General features: G+C 39.1%; 1 protein-coding gene across 1 annotated transcript in view; it reads left to right on the forward strand.

The window, feature by feature from the left end:
* LOC138854351 (ubiquitin-protein ligase E3C-like) overlaps nt 1–20,972 on the forward strand; it is a 260,277-nt gene that overhangs the window by 181,678 nt on the left and 57,627 nt on the right. Inside the window, exons 10-11 of the mRNA XM_070096970.1 lie at nt 3,387–3,577; nt 14,298–14,490. Coding sequence (XP_069953071.1) covers nt 3,387–3,577; nt 14,298–14,490 — 384 coding nt within the window. The remainder of the gene's footprint in view (nt 1–3,386; nt 3,578–14,297; nt 14,491–20,972) is intronic.

Raw genomic sequence — 20,972 nt, forward strand, 5'->3', positions numbered from 1 at the left:
GGGTAAAGCAGCTGGAACTGATGGGATCATGACAGAAATGTTAAAAGCAGGGGGGATATAGTGTTGGAGTGGTTGGTACTTTTGTTTAATAAATGTATGAAAGAGGGGAAGGTACCTAGGGATTGGCAGAGAGCATGCATAGTCCCTTTATATAAAGGGAAAGGGGACAAAAGAGATTGTAAAAATTATAGAGGAATAAGTTTACTGAGTATACCAGGAAAAGTGTACGGTAGGGTTATAATTTAAAGAATTAGAGGTAAGGCAGAATGTAGGATTGCGGATGAGCAAGGAGGTTACAGAGTAGGTAGGGGATGTGTAGATCAAGTGTTTACATTGAAGCATATATGTGAACAGTATTAGATAAAGGTAGGGAAGTTTTTATTGCATTTATGGATTTAGAAAAGGCATATGATAGAGTGGATAGAGGAGCAATGTGGCAGATGTTGCAAGTATATGGAATAGGTGGTAAGTTACTAAATGCTGTAAAGAGTTTTTATGAGGATAGTGAGGCTCAGGTTAGGGTGTGTAGAAGAGAGGGAGAATACTTCCCGGTAAAAGTAGGTCTTAGACAGGGATGTGTAATGTCACCATGGTTGTTTAATATATTTATAGATGGGGTTGTAAAAGAAGTAAATGCTAGGGTGTTCGGGAGAGGGGTGGGATTAAATTATGGGGAATCAAATTCAAAATGGGAATTGACACAGTTACATTTTGCTGATGATACTGTGCTTATGGGAGATTCTAAAGAAAAATTGCAAAGGTTAGTGGATGAGTTTGGGAATGTGTGTAAAGGTAGAAAGATGAAAGTGAACATAGAAAAGAGTAAGGTGATAAGGGTGTCAAATGATTTAGATAAAGAGAAATTGGATATCAAATTGGGGAGGAGGAATATGGAAGAAGTAAATGTTTTCAGATACTTGGGAGTTGACGTGTCGGCGGATGGATTTATGAAGGATGAGGTTAATCATAGAATTGATGAGGGAAAAAAGGTGAGTGGTGCGTTGAGGTATATGTGGAGTCCAAAAACATTATCACTGGAGGGAAAGAAGGGAATGTATGAAAGTATAGTAGTACCAACACTCTTATATGGATGTGAAGCTTGGGTGGTAAATGCAACAGCGAGGAGACGGTTGGAGGCAGTGGAGATGTCCTGTCTGAGGGCAATGTGTGGTGTAAATATTATGCAGAAAATTCGGAGTGTGGAAATTAGGAAAAGGTGTGGAGTTAATAAAAGCATTAGTCTGAGGGCAGAAGAGGGGTTGTTGAGGTGGTTTGGTCATTTAGAGAGAATGGATCAAAGTAGAATGACATGGAAAGCATATAAATCTATAGGGGAAGGAAGGAGGGGTAGGGGTCGTCCTCGAAAGGGTTGGAGAGAGGGGGGTAAAGGAGGTTTTGTGGGCGAGGGGCTTGGACTTCCAGCAAGTGTGCGTGAGCGTGTTAGATAGTGAAAGGAGACGAATGGTACTTGGGACCTGACGATCTGTTGGAGTGTGAGCAGGGTAATATTTAGTGAAGGGATTCAGGGAAACCGGTTATTTTCATGTAGTCGGACTTGAGTCCTGGAAATGGGAAGTACAGTGCCTGCACTTTAAAGGAGGGGTTTTGGATATTGGCAGTTTGGAGGGATATGTTGTGTATCTTTATACGTATATGCTTCTAAACTGTTGTATTCTGAGCACCTCTGCAAAAACAGTGATAATTTGTGAGTGTGGTGAAAGTGTTGAATGATGATGAAAGTATTTTCTTTTTGGGGATTTTCTTTCTTTTTTGGGTCACCCTGCCTCGGTGGGAGACGGCCGACTTGTTGAAAAAAAAAAAATGATAGAGTGGATAGGGGAGCAATGTGGCAGATGTTGCAAGTATATGGAATAGGTGGTAAGTTACTAAATGCTGTAAAGAGTTTTTATGAGGATAGTGAGGCTCAGGTTGGGGTGTATAGAAGAGAGGGAGACTACTTCCCGGTAAAAGTAGGTCTTAGACAGGGATGTGTAATGTCACCATGGTTGTTTAATATATTTATAGATGGGGTTGTAAAAGAAGTAAATGCTAGGGTGTTCAGGAGATGGGTGGGATTAAATTATGGGGAATCAAATACAAAATGGGAATTGACACAGTTGCTTTTTGCTGATGATACTGTGCTTATGGGAGATTCTAAAGAAAAATTGCAAAGGCTAGTGGACGAGTTTGTGAGTGTGTGTAAAGGTAGAAAGTTGAAAGTGAACATAGAAAAGAGTAAGCTGATGAGGGTATTAAATGATTTAGATAAAGAGAAATTGGATGTCAAATTGGGGAGGAGGAGTATGGAAGAAGTGAATGTTTTCAGATACTTGGGAGTTGACGTGTTGGCGGATGGATTTATGAAGGATGAGGTTAATCATAGAATTGATGAGGGAAAAAAGATGAGTGGTGCATTGAGGTATAAGACATAAAACATTATTTATGGAGGCAAAGAAGGGAATGTATGAAAGTATAGTAGTACCAACACTCTTATATGGGTGTGAAGCTTGGGTTGTGAATGCAGCAGCGAGGAGGCAGTTGGAGGCAGTGGAGATGTCCTGTCTAAGGGAAATGTGTAGTGTAAATATTATGCAGAAAATTTGGAGTTTGGAAATTAGAAGAAGGTGTGGAGTTAGTAAAAGTATTAGTCAGAGGGCTGAAGAGGGGTTGTTGAGGTGGTTTGGTCATTTAGAGAGAATGGATCAAAGTAGAATGACATGGAGAGCATTTAAATCTATAGGGGAAGGAAGGCGGGGTAGGGGTCATCCTCGAAATTTTGGAAGGAAGGGGTAAGGGAGGTTTTGTGAACGAGGGGCTTGGACTTCCAGCAGGCGTGCATGAGCGTGTTCGATAGGAGTGAATGGAGACGAATGGTATTTGGGACCTGACGATCTGTTGGAGTGTGAGTAGGGTAATATTTAGTGAAGTGATTCAGGGAAACTGGTTATTTTTATATAGCCAGACTTGAGTCCTTGAAATGGGAAGTACAATGACTGCACTCTAAAGGAGGGGTTCGGGATATTGACGGTTTGGAGGGATATGTTGTGTATCTTTATACGTATATGCTTCTAAGCTGTTGTGTGCTGAGCACCTCTACAAAAACAGTGATTGTGTGAGTGAGGTGAATGAGTTGAATGATGAAATTATTTTCTTTTTGGGGATTTTCTTTCTTTTTGGGTCACCCTGCCTCGGTGGGAGACGGCCGACTTGTTTAAAAAAAAAAATTATCAACTAGGATGAGTCATCCTTCATTGTTTTTAAATAATTTCATTATTATTTTTGTAAAAAAAAATAATGTATGCTACTACTAGACGAAGGAAATGAGTTCATGTACTTTCTTTTTCACTCTCAGCCATTAATTAATATTAGTTTTGTGTTATTTCTAGATGAGACAGGAGGGCGTCGAAACTCGAAAGTCTCTCAAAACCAGTTACCATTTACCGTGGAGGAGCTTGTGAAGATGTCAGCAAGTCTTCGAGATGTTTGTGTTGGTCTAGTTGAGCTGGCACATCCAGACATGAGAATGTCAGCTATCACTGACACTTCATACAAGACTATGTGGGCTCATTGTTTCAAGGTAGGAATTAGCAAACTGTCTGTCTAGTTAGTTCTGACAAAGGTCAAGGAACCTATATTTTTCTCTCATAATCATGGTAATCAGATGTTTTTTATCCATTCCACTTTATTTGATGGGGTTTTTCTTATACAGTGTTACAGCACAACTCAAATTTTCCCCACATTCAGGATTATGAAAATTTCAGGGAACTCAAATTATTCCAAAATTTCCAATTTTTAAATAAATTGAAGACTATAACTGGAAAATCCTCCTCAAAATCAGAATATCCCAACATTGGGCAAACTGTCAGATGAACTTCTTTTGGTTTCCAGAGTCCCAAGTTATCTATGCCAAACTATTTATATTTTTGACATTGTACTTCTTGATTTTGGCTTATGGACAAAGTCTTAATACATGTAGAAAATTAACATTTGACAGTGTGTTTGAAGACAAGAAAGTTATAAATGGATTATGAAAGTATAGTCATGAGGTGTACATGATGATCAGCTTGGAAAGGTAAGTTTTTCTGGTAGCGGTATGGTAAGCTCTATTCAGTTCTGGAAGTGCTAAGGTAAAAACAAACCTATCCAAGCCAAAATTTATAGAATTAGCTGGGTCTTTATAAGTGTAGTTTAGAGAGAGGCCAAAGTTGAAGGCATGTATTAAAGTAGTGCTTTATTACATGAGAATTTTATGCAGAAAATTCGGAGTGTGGAAATTAGGAGAAGGTGTGGAGTTAATAAAAGTATTAGTCAGAGGGCAGAAGAGGGGTTGTTGAGGTGGTTTGGTCATTTAGAGAGAATGGATCAAAGTAGAATGACATGGAAAGCATTTAAATCTATAGGGGAAGGAAGGAGGGGTAGGGGTCGTCCTCGAAAGGGTTGGAAAGAGGGGGTAAAGGAGGTTTTGTGGGCGAGGGGCTTGGACTTCCAGCAAGTGTGCATGAGCGTGTTAGATAGGAGTGAATGGAGACGAATGATACTTGGGACTTGACGATCTGTTGGAGTGTGAGTAGGGTAATATTTAGTGAAGGGATTCAGGGAAACCGGTTATTTTCATATAGTCGGACTTGAGTCCTGGAAATGGGAAGTACAATGCTTGCACTTTAAAGGAGGGGTTTGGGATATTGGCAGTTTGGAGGGATATGTTGTGTATCTTTATACGTTTATGCTTCTAAACTGTTGTATTCTGAGCGCCTCTGCAAAAACAGTGATAATGTGTGAGTGTGGTGAAAGTGTTGAATGATGATGAAAGTATTTTCTTTTGTCACCCTGCCTCGGTGGGAGACAGCCAACTTGTTGAAAAAAAAAAAAATGTACGTAGTCGGCTATACAACTCAGACATGGAATTAAACAACTCGGCATTAATGAGAAATGGCTTACTGACATAGGTGGCTGAGAGACATCAGGGTATATTTTTTTAGTTATTCAATAAAGTCTTTGGTTTAAAATTCTTCTTCTTTCAATGCACCAGCCATATCCCGTTGAGGTGGGGTGGCCCAAAAGGAAAAACGAAAGTTTCGCCTTTTAAATTTAGTAATTATATACAGGAGAAGGGGTTACTAGCCCCTTTCTCCCGGTATTTTAGTTGCTTCTTACAACACACATGGCTTACGGAGGAAGGACTCTGTTCCACTTCCCCATAGAGATAAGAGGAAATAGACAAGAACAAGAACTAGAAAGAAAAAAGAAGAAAACCCAGAGGGGTATGTATATATATGCTTGTACATGTATGTGCAGTGTGACCATAGTGCAAGTAGAAGTAGCAAGACGTACCTGAAATCTTGCATGTTTATGAAACAGAAAAAAAGGGCACCAGCAATCCTACCATCATGTAAAACAATTACACTCACTTGGCAGGACGGTAGTACCTCCCTGGGCGGTTGCTGTCTACCAACCTACTACCTAGGTTTGGTTTAAATATTGGGATAATGTTAATTATGTACCACACGTGCATGAGCGTGTTAGGAATGAATGGAGATGAATGGTATTTGTGACCTGACGAGCTGTTGGAGTGTGAGCAGGGTAATATTTAGTGAAGGGATTCAGGGAAACTGGTTATTTTATATAGCCGGACTTAAGTCCTGGAAATGGGAAGTACAATGCCTGCACTTTAAAGGAGGGGTTTGGGATATTGGCAGTTTGGAGGGATATGTTGTGTATCTTTATACGTATATACTTCTAAACTGTTGCATTCTGAGCACCTCTGCAAAAACAGTGATTTTGTGTGAGTGAGGTGAAAGTGTTGAATGATGATGAAAGCATTTTCTTTTTGGGTCACCCTGCCTCAGTGAGAGATGGCCGACTTGTTTAAAAAGAAAAAAAAAATCTACAATATTCTCCCTGGCGAAGTGGAACTGAAGTCTTCCCCTGTAAGCCATGTGTGTCATAAGAGGCAACTAAAATGCCGGGAGCACAAGGCTAGTAACCCCTTCTCCTGTATATATTACTAAATTTAAAAAGAGAAACTTATGTTCTTCTTTTTGGGCCACCCTGCCTTGGTGGGATATGGCCGGTTTGTTGAAAGAAGAAGATTCTGCAGTGTGTTTATAGAGGGGCAACAGAGATATCAGATCATTATTTAGTTGTAGCTGCAGTTAGAGGTAGTTCAAATTCCATATTACACAAGGACGAGGGGACCACTAGTAAGTTTCCCTTTGAAATAGAGTCATTAGCATTATTTCTTCTCCAAAGAAAACCGTCCTCATCTAACAGGAAACCTTCTTCTGTATTCTTATTTGGTAGACTTACGTCGTCCTTTAGAGCTTGAAGAAATTCCTCTTTATTTTGCCTATTATTCGACAAACATGGCAGTTCCATAGTTTGTCAGTAACATAGGTCCTCATCTGAGGCCAATAAAAATATTTCTGAATCTTCTTTTTGGTCTTACGGGATCCTGAATGACCTCCCAGCAGATATCATGTGCTAGTTCAAATACCATATTATGCAAGGACGAGGGGACCACTAACAAGTTTGCCTTTAAAATAGCGTCATTATCATTATTTTGTCTCCAAAGAAAACCATCCTCATCTAACAGGAAACCTCCTTCTGTATTCTTATTTGTTAGACTTATGTCGTCCTTTAGAGCTTGAAGAAATTCCTCTTTATTACATTTTCTAGCTAGGTCTGCAGGGACTGGTAAAACATTCTTAGTGTCACCTGTGGTTCTGGTCTGAATTGCTTCGCTAAACAGGAAGTTTAAACCTAATTCATTGGATTCTTCTAATGGCTGTGGGCTATCCACATGTTTAGAGTCTTTAGCCATGGCTCTGGTGGTCACATTAAGAGGGAATAAATCCAGTCCTGCCTCAGAAGCTGCTAATGCATAATTTATATTGCTGGGATTGTCTAAAACTAGAGGTTCTTTGGGTATCTCTAATTGATCAATTTCATTCCCGATTAATAGATCGATGGCGGCAATAGGGAAAGGTTTGTCCGAAAGTCCCACGTTAATCCAGCCTTTATATCCAGGCAGTTGTACATAAATCCTTATAATGGGGACGTTTATTATAGTGCCTCCATATGCCTCTAATATTACGTCCAGCCGGGGTTCACTACTACTAGGTAACTTTTCCAGGTTTGATCTTAACAGAGAGAGATAGCTGCCTGTATCTCGAAAGGTCATAATGTTTACTAAACTTTCTTTACTGAGTCCAGACTTCCCTTTGGAAAAGTAGGGTTCCATAGCTGCTCGGACCATTTCTTCTGAAGTACTATTGTGGTAAAGTCACCTATAAGATGGACTGCTAGACGAGGCCTATAAAGGTAAAAGATTCATCATACAGAGTCATAGATTTCCAAGAGTAATTTATTACCTGAGTAGGATATCTCCCTCTTGGTTGGGTTTTATCTTCCTGCTGTTTATGCCAACACTGGAACTGCCTATGACCTAACTTATTACAAAAAAGGCACAGTGGTAATTGTTCTTTAGGGTAATGCCTGGAAAGAGAGCTGTTTATCACTTGTTTTTCCCAGAAAGCACCTGCTTCAGTGGTTCGACAGCTGGAGCTTTCCTAGTAGACATCTTTAAACTATAACTTAGGGAGGCAGATTTCTTTTCTGGGGTCTTAGCCATTTCCATGGTTATAGCATGATCTGCATGGGCAGCAGTATCTAACAAATTAGTAGTAGGAAATGTCAAAAGATATGTATGAGCCCTCTCCGGGAAATACTTAAAAAGGTTACAGTGGAGCCTCAAATATTGAACTTAATCCGTTCCAGGAGCTAGTTCTAAATTCGAAAAGTCTGAAAAGCGAAGCAGTATTTCCCATAAGAAATAATAGAAATACAATTAATCTGTTCCAGAAACCCAAAAATATCCACAAAAAAATACATTTTATAAAGATTAATTACAGTTTTACATACACACAACAAATATAGTGTTCAATTATATATTAATAAATGTAAATAAACATATAAAATAACATTTTTACTTACCTTTATTGAAGATTGGTGATGGCATCTGGAAGATAGGGAGCAGGAGAGAGGGAGTCGGGGTTAGTGTTTGGAAGGAGAATCCCCCTCCATGAGGACTTCAGGTATCAAAGCCCTCTCTGGGGTTACTTCCCTTCTCTGTCTTTTAATGCCAATAAGACCAGCTTGAGAGTCACTGGACCCCTGTCTCACAAAATAACTGTCCACAGTCCTCTGTTTCTGATGCCTTGTTTCTGGCACCTCTTTAAGATTTCCCTAAAATGGGACATGGTTTTGTCACTGAACTTGTTGCAAAGATGGCTTGTTTCAGCTTCCTCAGGGTGGTACTTCTGCACAAACATTATGACATCATTCCACTTGGCACAAATCTCCTTAATCTTTGAAGAAGGCAACTTATCCACTCCCTCTTCCTCCTCCTCTGAGCCAAGTTCCTCAGCTGTGGTCTGATACTGTTCCAGATGAAGCTCTTCCAGCTCTTCAGTGGTTAGCTCTTCCCTGTGGTCCTCCACCAACTCTTCCACATCCTCGCCACTCACCTCCAGTCCCAGGGTGTTCCCCAATGCCACAATAGAGTCCACAACAGGCAGAGAGTCAGCTGGGTCAGGGACAGGGTCAGGGTCAGCCTCAAACCTTTCAAAATCCCTCCTTTGGACACAATCTGGCCACAATCATCTCCAAGCAGAGTTCAAAGTCCTGGAAGTCACTCCCTCCCAAGCCTTACCTATAAGGCTTATGGAGCAGTAGATATTGAAGTGATTCCTCCAGAACTCTCTTAGGGTCAACTTAGTGTCTGTGGTCACTTCAAAGCACTTTTCAAACACTGCTTTTGTGTAGAGCTTTTTGAAGTTAGAAATGACCTGCTGGTCCATGGGCTGGAGGAGAGGAGTGGTGTTAGGAGGCAAGAACTTCACTGTTATAAAACTGAAGTCCCTAGACAAGAGGTCTAATAAGTTTGGAAGATGAGCAGGAGCATTGTCCATTAACAGGAGGCACTTGAGTTGCAAATTATTGTCTAGGAGGTATTTTCTCACACTGGGCCAAACACTTCATGGACCCACTCTTTGAAAATTTGCCTTGTGACCCCTGCCTTATTATTTGCTTTTCCACAAAACACATAACTTGTTCTTTATGGCATTGTTTTTCTTAAACACTCTGGGATTTTCTGAATGATACACAAGTAAAGACTTCACTTTTAAAATCACCACTAGTGTTAGCACAGAATAAAAGAGTTAGCCTGTCTTTCATAGGCTTGTGTCCTGGGAGTGCCTTTTCCTCCTGAGTAATGTAGGTCCTCTTTGGCATTTTCTTCCAAAACAGGCCTCTTTCTTCACAAATGAACACTTGTTGGGGTTTTAATTTTTCAGTGTCTATGTAAACTTTAAACTGCTGTACAAACTTCTCAGCTGCCCATTTGTCTGAACTGGCTGCCTCACCATGCCTTACAACATTGTGTATGCCACTACGCTTCTTAAATCTGTCAAACCAGCCACTGCTGGCCTTAAATTCACTATCAGCGCTGGTTCCAGGAGTTTTCTGTACCAGATCTGCATGCAACTTCCTTGCCTTTTCGCAAATAATGGTCTCTGAAACACTACCACCTGCGATCTCTTTATCCTTGATCCACACCAGTAACAACTTCTCAACCTGATCGATTGTGTGTGATCTTTTTTTGGTTAGCATATTAACACTTTTTGCAACATCAGCTTACTTGAGTTGTTCTTTCTTTGCCAGGATAGAACCAATGGTCGACTTATTTTTCCCATACATCCTGGCAAGCTCAACAAGTCTCACACCACTCTCATACTTCTGTATTATTTCCTTCTTCACATCTATGGTGTTTCTCACTTTCTTTACCACAGGGGTACCACTAGCAAGTTTCTTTGGGCCCACGGTGGCTTATTTCACAGTCCCACAAGTGCTAAACACAATGAAATAATCATAAAATGTTTGAATGAGAGTGCATTATAGTGTTCACTCAATCATCAACAAAACCAGACTGGCTAACGGTGACTGCGCGGGGACGCAGACAGAGTGGGCTGCTGGACAGGTTCGGTACCCGGCAGTTCAAAAACAGGAGTGAGTTCAATAATAGGGACAAAGTTGGTTCGAAAAAAGCATTCGATTTTCAAAGAGTTCGATAAGTGATACGTTCGAAATTTGAGGTTCCACTGTAATAAAGAGATTTGTCGAAGTGGAACCTGTTCATGATCCAATAGGACTTTCTCTTCTCCCATTTCTAGAACACCAGTAAAAGGTTTACCTGGAACTGTTTCCGTAGCCTGATGGTCTTCTGTTCCCCATTTAGTCCTCGGGGAGGGAATTGGAGTTGTTGTAGCAGCAGCGTCTTCCCGAGAATTGGGAACTTGATATTGTCCATCGTCTCCTGTAGGGGTTGTTAGCAGCGTCGTAGTTCCTGCCTCGGGTGTCTGTAGTAAAGAATTCAAAAGACCAGGAATATCTCTTTCTCTGTTCTCATTCTCTGGATCCTGCTCATCTGGAAAGAGGACATCCTGTATCATATATCTGTCTGAGCAGTAAAATGTCTGTCGTATTTTATGCCCAAGCTTCGTGCTAATTGCCAACAGGACTGAAGCTTCAAACTCTGTAATCTCTCCCTTGTTATGTCTTCAAACTTCTCTGCCATTTCTGTATTCATTTTAAATCACATTCAGTAGTATGATCTCGGACAGGCCCCCACTTGTTACACTCCAAGATTTATTTCAAGCCAGAAAGTTTCCTTCTGGTTAGGGCATAACAATTATGGTCAGAGAGGTTGGGGTATCAATAATAATCCTCGGGAAATCTTGTTTTAATGAAGTATATATATATGTATAATACAACATAAGTCCTGTTTAAGGGCAATGTGTGGTGTAAATATTATGCAGAAAATTCGGAGTGTGGAAATTAGGAAAAGGTGTGGAGTTAATAAAAGTATTAGTCAGAGGGCAGAAGAGGGGTTGTTGAGGTGGTTTGGTCATTTAGAGAGAATGGATCAAAGTAGAATGACATGGAAAGCATATAAATCTATAGGGGAAGGAAGGCGGGGTAGGGGTCGTCCTCGAAAGGGTTGGAGAGAGGGGGTAAAGGAGGTTTTGTGGGCAAGGGGCTTGGACTTCCAGCAAGCGTGTGTGAGCGTGTTAGATAGGAGTGAATGGAGACGAATGGTACTTGGGACCTGACGATTTGTTGGAGTGTGAGCAGGGTAATATTTGGTGAAGGGATTCAGGGAAACCGGTTATTTTCATATAGTCGGACTTGAGTCCTGGAAATGGGAAGTACAATGCCTGCACTTTAAAGAAGGGGTTTGGGATATTGGCAGTTTGGAGGGATATGTTGTGTATCTTTATATGTGTATGCTTCTAAACTGTTGTATTCTGAGCACCTCTGCAAAAACAGTGATAATGTGCGAGTGTGGTGAAAGTGTTGAATGATGATGAAAGTATTTTCTTTTTGGGGATTTTCTTTCTTTTTTGGGTCACCCTGCCTCGGTGGGAGACGGCCGACTTGTTAAAAAAAAAAAAATATATATATATATATATGCCTTTTAAAACAAAAGGTTAGGATAAGACCATGGACATAACATATATACAGAGAATATTTTAGAGTATAACATCTAATTTCCAATTTGGGAGCAGTCAGAATATTCTAACAACAGAATAAGTCCAGGCTGGATAATCGACTATCGCCAGTTTACCAGAGAGGAGCAGGAGAGTTCTCGTTGGCTGCTAGTTTCTCACTGCTCGTCCCTCAACCTTAAGCATACAGGTCAGGTGGGTCACATATCGTGACTCACCAACACTCAGTAGAGCATTTGAACAAAAGGGGGGAGGGAGGATATAACCATCGAATACCACACCTTAACTGTACACCGGTACACAGACTGGTAGGTACGTTACTATCCCTTTAATTTATCTTGGCCACGTTACATAAATAATAATAATACACCCTCCTGGCCCTATATCACTCACTCATTTACCCCTATCTCACCTATGGAATTTGTGCATGGGGCTCAACAACAATAAATCATCTCAGACCATTAATTACCCAACGAAAGGCTGCAGTCAGAATGATAACAAATTTCCACTACAGGCAGCACTCTCACCAATATTCAAAACTCTAAACTTACTCACCATACAAAACATCCATACTTATTATTGTGCCTACTACATACATAGAACACTAAACTCGGATATAAACCCTCCCCTCAAACTTCTCCTTACCAACCTCAACAGAACACATGACCATAACACAAAGCACAGATCACTCTTTGATGTTCCCTATGTCCATCTCACACTATGTAAAAAGTCAATTCACATTAAAGGCCCAAAAATCTGGAATTCATTACCTGTGAATATAAAAGAAATACTGTCTGTTTATTAGTTCAAGACTCTTCTTAAAAACCACTTACTCATCCACAACTAAATAAATACTAAATAACTGAATCTCATAAATGTATAACCTGTGACTCTATCAAACTGTTTTTTTTTTTAACCCTTTGAGGGTCCAGAGGCCCTCTCCCAAACTCGTTCTCAGGGTCGAAAAATTTTCTATAAAAAAAAGGAAATACATTATTTTTTCTTATGAAATGATAGAGAATCTTCTTCTGATCACAATGACACCAAAAGTATGAAATTTGATGAAAAACTTATGGAATTATGCTCTTACAAAATTAGCAGTCTGAAAGTTGGCGATTTCGCCCACTTTGGGCCCTGTTTTCGGCCAATTCCAATGTTGCAGTTGACAAAAATCATAGCTATTTCCCTAGAACTCCATTTGTTCTATCAATTGAGTACAAGAATCCACCCATTTACAGATTTCAACTACCCAATAAAGTGGTCAGAAATTGGCAATTTGGGCAATTTCACAACAATTTCAAAAGATGCCAGTTTCAAAATAGGGTTCAGAATAAAAAAGACAGACGTTCATGGCACTAAAATAACATTTTGTGTGTTCATTAGTCATGTCTCTAGGCCCCTCTTACATTACTTTTGCTTTCCATTTTGAATTTTGATTCTCACAGAAAATAGAAAGTTTTCTGTTATGTATACTACTGCATCACTGTAAAAATGGTATAAATGATATCAGCGCACTTATGAGAGAATAGTAGACTCACCAGTTGACGTGTATTGGACGCGTGGCTTGATTTGTTTACTCTGGAATATTGGCAAAAATCGATAATTTTCGCTACTTTAAGCTCACTTTCAGGGTACTTGTCATTGTGAAACCAATCAAAATCATCTCAGTTTCTGTAATATATCTTCCATTTTATCAAATGAGACCAAAGAAACGAGAATTCAACCATAAATACCGTACGAAAATTCACTAGAAAGTCGCTGTTTTAAAACAAAAACGCAATCAAAGTTATTTTTTTCTCATTATGCACAGCGTGCTTCAGGATTTTTTTTATATTGCACACACTGACCACACAGACCCATTCTTTCATATGTAGGCCTGCCAGCTTTCTTCCACCAGATTTGAAGGCACTGGAATTTAGGCGTACAAGTACTTGACCGACCCTGGCTGCAATGATGTACTTGTACGTGACCGACCCTCAAAGGGTTAACTGCATTACCTAATAGAATATGTATTCCATTCTCTTGAGTGCACAGTAATGCATCTAATGACCATATGACCTGTTTCTGCACTACAAATCATTGATTTTACTCGATCTGATTCAATTATATTATACATTGTTATGCTACAAATTTGTATAACTTTAATGCTTCTTATTTGAAATATTCATATGTACTTCATGTTGTAATTTGTTTATTGTAATTTTTACCACTGAATATATCATTGCTTAGTTAATCTTAAGTTAATTTTAAGCCTGCCCATAATGCTCTGCATACAAGGAGCTTTTGGCATGTACACCCAGTCACTATATTTCTTTGTACAACTATGTATCATGTCCAAATAAATAAATACAATGATGTTCATTTCCAATTTATCTATTAAAGGAAACGACCACAATGTAATATTAAAGAAAGGTTAACAGTAAGGGCATGACAATTACTAAAGTTAGCTAGCTAAAAAATTTATAATAAGATTTAAAGTAGTGAGGTAGCACGAAACAAATAACAGTGTTACAATTAGTACAGTTTACATTGATACAACAGTACAATTTTAAGCATGTAATAATGTTTTAAATTGATTAAGTGATAATAAATTTTTGGTGATTTTTTTTGAGTCATTTCGTACTGGTTGAATGATTTAGCATAGTGTTGGTATGGTTAATTTTGGGAGAAGAGATGATTTTTAAGTATAGTCCTATTATTGTACATTGTTATTTTACACTAATTCTCTTGTAGGTGTGTGTTGGAGTGGTGCGCCAGATACACCTTCGTGACACCAGACGGATGTTCTGTCCAGAAGGTCATTGGCTTAGTTCTCGTGTATCATTACCTCTAGGTAACTGCCAAACAGCGCCGTTTGTTCCACGCACTAGCCGGAGACAGAGGCGATTGTTCATGCCTCAGAGATGGCTTACAAGAGATGAACTAGGTAAGACTTGGCCATAGCAAGAATTATAGTACAGCCTCTCTTCACTTAGCTACATACTCGTTTATTCATGCCTTGGACTTACGACAGGCAGTCTGACCAGTATTTATACCTAAATAATGTATATTAGAGCTGATTTCCTCTATTCTGTTTATGTCATTATACAGTACACTACTGTATTAACATTTAAAAATATACCAGAAATGTTATAAATGGTGCAAAGGTGACATTAAAACAATATCAGAGATGGTTGACACAGACCCACTACCATTATAGTGTGCTCCTCATTTAGCGACAAATTCATTTAACAGTGTGGTCTTAGGAACGGAACTCTGTTGTTACGTGAGGAGAGGCTGTATTACAGTATTTCAGATAAGAACTTCGTATTCCAAATTTTGTCTTTTGATATTTAACCCTTTGACTGTTTCGGCCGTATATATATGTCTTACGAAGTACCGTGTTTAACGTACATATACTCATAAATTCTAGTGGCTTCAAATCAAGCAGGAGAAAGCTGGTAGGCCCACATGTGAGAGAATGGGTCTGTGTGGTCAGTGTGCACCATATAATAAAAATCCTGGAGCACGTAGTGCATAATGAGAAAAAAAAACTCTAACCATTTTTTATTAATTAAAATGCCAAATTTGTGGTCTATTTTCATATAGTATTTATGGTTGTATTCTCGTTTTCTTGGTCTCATTTGATAGAATGGAAAACATATTATAGAAATAGGGGTGATTTTGATTGGTTTTACTATAAAAAGAACCTTGAAATGGAGCTCAAAGTAGGGGAAATGTTTGATTTTTGCCGATGTTCAAAAGTAAACAAATGATGTCATTGTCCAATAAATGTCCAACTAGCCATTCTAATATGCAGTCATGAATGGGTTGACATTATTTGTACAATTATTACAATATTGCAGTAGTCTGCATAACAGTAAATCTTCTATTTTTTGTTTGAATAAAAATTCAAAATAGAAAGCAAGAGTAATATCAGAGAGGCCTGGAGACATGACTGATGAACAAAGAAAATGTTATTTTAGAGCCAGGAATGTCTGCATTGTTCATTCTGGACCTTATTTTGAAATTGTCATATTTTTTTATTTTCGTGAAATTGGCCAAATTGCAAATTTCTGACCACGTTATTGGCTAGTTGAAATCAGTAAATGGGGAGTTTCTTGTACTCAGTCGATAGAAAAAAAAATGGAGTTCTAAAGAAATAGCTATGAGTTTGATTGACTGGAACAATGGAATTAGCCGAAAACAGGGATCAAAGTGGGCAAAATCGCCGATTTGTAAATATCGCCGAGGTCGCTAACTTCGCGAGAGTGTAATTCCATCAGTTTTCAATCAAATTTCCTTTTTTTGGTGTCATTACAATCGGGAAAATATTCTATCATTTCATAAGAAAAATCATTTTTTTTTTTTTTTTTTTTTTTTTTTTTTTAAATTTTGTGACACCAGGAGACACCTCAGGATTGGGGGTTGCCAACGTACTAGTATGGCTTATGCACCAGGGTTATTGATGTATGCGTAAATTCTAGCGCCTTCAAATCTAGCGAGAGAAAGCTGGTAGGCCTTCACATGAAAGAATGGATCTATGTGGTCAGTGTGCACTGTATAAAAAAAAAATCCTGCAGCACACAGTGCATAATGAGAAAAAAACTTTTACCATGTTTTTGGTTTAATACAGCAACTTTGCACCGTATTTTCATATGGTATTTATGGTTGTTTTCTAGTTTTCTTGGTCTTATTTTATAGAATGGAAGACATATTACAGAAATTGAGATGATTTTGATTGGGTTCACAATGAAAAGTACCTTGAAATTGAGCTCAAAGTAGCAGAAATGTTCGATTTTTTGCCAAAGTTCAAAAGTAAACAAATCATGCCACGCGTCCAATACACATCAACTGGTGAGTCTAATATTGTTTCACAAGTGCGCTGATATTATTTATACCATTTCTACACTAACGTAGTAGTCTGCATAACAGGAAATCTTCTGTTTTTTGTGAGAATAAAAATTCAAAGTGGAAAGCACAAGAAATGTAAGAGGGGCCTGGGGACGTGACTAATGAACAGAGGAAGTGTTAATTTAGTGCCAGGAATGTCTGTCTTGTTTATTCTGGACCCTATTTGGAAATTGGCATCTTTTGAATTTTGTGTGAAATTGGCAAAATTGCTAATTTCTGACCACTTTATTGGATTGTTTAAATCGGTAAATGGGTGGTTTCTTGTTCTCATTCGATAGAAAAAATGGAGTTCTAGCAAAATAGTTATGATTTTTGTCGACTAGTACACTGGAATTGGCCAAAAATAGGGCTCAAAGTGGGCGAAATCGCCGATGCGTAATCATCGTCGAGACTGCTAACTTTGCGAGAGCATAATTCCGTAAGTTTTCCATCAAATTTCATACTTTTTGAGTCATTATGATCAGGAAAAGATTCTCTATCTTTTCATAAGAAAAAAATAATTTTTTTTTTTTCCGAAAAATTTTCGACCCTGAGAACAAGTTTAGGAGAGGGCCACTCGACCCTGAAAGGGTTAAATGGAAAATTTATGCACTGCTGTATATTCTCTTTTGGCTGCAGATTTATTTTTTCATGTTCACTTGCATATACACTTTTATTATTATTATTATTATTTGATATTTGGTTGTAAAATTTTGTTAAATGTAGAATAAAGAATTTTATATAAATTGGCCACTCCGGCCTGTTAAATAACTTATTCATAACTAAGCAATAAAATATGACATAGCAAGATACCAAAGAACTTGAGAAGTAATGCAGATATGTGTATTTGTCTACTTGTCATTGTTTCCATAAATGAATTTCTATGCACTTTCAGGCTACAGTACTTCACACGATGTTTTAGCAAGGGTCACAGATGGCAACTAATATTAGGTTATGTGTTTAACAATTTGAAGTTGCAGACTTATGCTTATGCTGTTCTGTTTTAAAGATTATAATTTCTCAAGATTTCTTTTTTTCAGTTTTCATTGATGGTAGCATTTACAGTAGGGCCCCTCTTTACAGCATTCGGCTAATACGGACATTTCAACTTAGGACCAAAACTCACTATGTGGCTCCCTTACCTGACTTTCTAATAAGGTCACCATGCACTACCCAGTTTGTTTACATTCTCTGTGAGCACATCTCTCTGTTATGTCTGGAAACTCTCCAAAATTTCAAGTGTTTTAAAGTTATTTCATATTTTATATATAGTACTCTGATAATTATACATACTTATCCTAGGTAGTAGGTTGGTAGACAGCAACCATCCAGGGAGGTACTACTGTCCTGCCAAGTGAGTGTAAAACGAAAGCCTGTAATTGTTTTACATGATGGTAGGATTGCTGGTGTCCTTTTCTCTGTCTCGTAAACATGCAAGATTTCAGGTACGTCTTGCTACTTCTACTTACACTTAGGTCACACTACACATACATGTTTTTTTTTTTTTTTTTTTTTTTTTCAACAAGTCGGCCGTCTCCCACCGAGGCAGGGTGACCCAAAAAAGAAAGAAAATCCCCAAAAAGAAAATACTTTCATCATCATTCAACACTTTCACCACACACGCACATTATCACTGTTTTTGCAGAGGTGCTCAGAATACAACAGTCTAGAAGCATACACATATAAAGATACACAACATATCCCTCCAAACTGCCAATATCCCAAACCCCTCCTTTAAAGTGCAGGCATTGTACTTCCCATTTCCAGGACTCAAGTCCGACTATATGAAAATAACCGGTTTCCCTGAATCCCTTCACTAAATATTACCCTGCTCACACTCCAACAGATCGTCAGGTCCCAAGTACCATTCGTCTCCATTCACTCCTATCTAACACGCTCACGCACGCTTGCTGGAAGTCCAAGCCCCTTACCCACAAAACCTCCTTTACCCCCTCTCTCCAACCCTTTCGAGGACGACCCCTACCCCGCCTTCCTTCCCCTATAGATTTATATGCTTTCCATGTCATTCTACTTTGATCCATTCTCTCTAAATGACCAAACCACCTCAACAACCCCTCTTCTGCCCTCTGACTAATACTTTTATTAACTCCACACCTTCTCCTAATTTCCACACTCCGAATTTTCTGCATAATATTTACACCACACATATATATATATACACACACCCCTCTGGGTTTTCTGCTATTTTCTTTCTAGTTCTTGTTCTTGTTTATTTCCTCTTATCTCCATGGGGAAGTGGAACGGAATTCTTCCTCCGTAAGCCATGCGTGTTGTAAGAGGCGACTAAAATGCCAGGAGCAAGGGGCTAGTAACCCATTCTCCTGTATATGTTACTAAATGTAAAAAGAGAAACATTTGTTTTTCTTTTTGGGCCATCCCGCCTCGGTGGGAAGAATTATACTTATGTGTACCTATACCTAAATAAACTTGCACACTGCTGGAGTGCAGGTACACATTAAAATCACTAAGAGTGTCTTATTAGTCTTGAAGATGCCATATTAATAATAATAATGCAATAATAATCACTTTGAGGTGCATTGAATGTTGTATATTATGTTAATACAGGTCCATCATCACAAATCCAGTACCATTCGGACCTGTACTGTGCCTGATTACAGAGTGGTTAGGTTAGAATACAGTGAACCCTCAGTTAACGCCTGCATTGGATAACACCAAAATCGGATAACGCCTCAGTTTGGCATAAAAAATTGGCTCGGATAACACCTAAAAACTTGGTTAGGAGCTTTCGTCCCGAACGTGTCGGCACGGCACCCTGAGTGGGCCCGGCCACTCACTCCGTGTACCAGCCAGTGTGCCATTGTTTACAATGCCAGTGAGGATAAGAAACACATATAATTTAAGAAAAAGTTTGTAGAAAAATACGAAAGTGGTTGTGGTAGTGATGGTGGTAGAGGGTGGTAGCAGTTGTGATGGTGATAGAGGGTGGTAGTGGTGGTGGTGGTGGTACAGGGTGGTAGTGATGTTGGTAGAGGGTGGTAGTGATGGTGGTACAGGGTGGTAGTGATGGTGGTACAGGGTGGTAGTGATGGTGGTACAGGGTGGTGGTACAGGGTGATAGCGATGGTGGTAGAGGGTGATAGCGATGGTGGTAGAGGGTGGTAGTGGTGGTGTTAGAGGGTGGTAGTGGTTGTGATGGTGGTATGGTATGATAAGGCATGGTGAGGCTGCTAGTTCTGACGAAAAAGTGGCTGAAAAATATGTGCAGGACTTTAAGGGGTACATAGAGGCTGAAAAATTAAAACCCCCAACAAGTGTTCAGTTGTGATGAAACAGGTCTGTTTAGGAAGAAAATGCCAAACAGGACCTACATTACTCAGGAGGAAAAGGCACTCCCACGACACAAGCCAGAAAAGGACTTGTTACCTGAAGTCTTTATGGAAGGGGATTCCCCTTCCAAACAATTGAACACCTTCATCCTCTGCCCTCCTCCTGTCTCATCACTCATCAACAAGTCCACAGTAAAGGTAAGTGTGTTGTTATTATTATTTTATTCTTCATGTGTCATTGTTTTCTGTGTAGGGAAATGTATATTTCATGTAAAAAAATTATTTTGTTTAATACTTTTGGGTGTCTGGAACGGATCAATTGGATTTCCATTATTTCTTATGGGGAAAATTAATTCGGTTAAAGGCTATCTCTCTGGAACGGATTAAAGGTGTTAACTGAGGGTCCACTGTACACTTAGCCCCTTCAGGGTCCAAGGCCAAAATCTGAAGTGGTGCTCCAGTGTCTGAGAAATTTTGAAAAAAAAAAAAAAAAATTATTTTTTCTTACAGAATTAGAGTATATTTTTGTGAAGGTAATAAGACAAAAAAAAAAAAATTTCTGATCAGTACTTACCAAGATACAGTGCCGAGAAGTTGACCCAAAATGACGTGGCGGCGGCAACATCGACGATTTCCACATACGCACATTACTTTATTTGACGTTTTTTGTAGTTTTTTCTTTTCTTCTCTAATTTTTTTCTTTTCCTACTAACATTTGGGGCCTGAGAGACCAATACTGTATATAATGTATGTACAGTTGTCCCTCAATAATCGTCCGGCCTGAAAGTCGTCCATTTCGGAAATAGTTCTGTTTTCTTTTTGTCAAAATATTGGCTCGGAAATGGTCTGGTAACTCGCTAATAGTCCTTCGTCCCGGACGCATACTCACGCTCTGAGCCGCCTCGAGCCGCCTCAGCCTTTCCTTCCCAGCCAGTGTGCCATTGTTTACCAGTGAGCGACGGTCCCCTCACGTGTTCCAGCGAAATATTTCATAATATTCCATATATTGTAGTGCTTGCAAGTTATTTAAGTGCTAAATAAGTTACCATGGCTCCAAAGAAAGCTCCTAGTGCCAAGCCTTTGGTAAAGAAGTGAGGAATACGATTGAATTTAAGAAAAACATCATTGAACAATATGATAGTGGCGTACGTGTGGGCGAACTGGCCAGGATGCATAACAAATCCCGTACAACCATATCTTCCATCATAGCCAAGAAAAAGGAAATCAA

This window comes from Cherax quadricarinatus, chromosome 55, assembly GCF_038502225.1.
Source record: "Cherax quadricarinatus isolate ZL_2023a chromosome 55, ASM3850222v1, whole genome shotgun sequence".
Taxonomy (NCBI): domain Eukaryota; kingdom Metazoa; phylum Arthropoda; class Malacostraca; order Decapoda; family Parastacidae; genus Cherax; species Cherax quadricarinatus.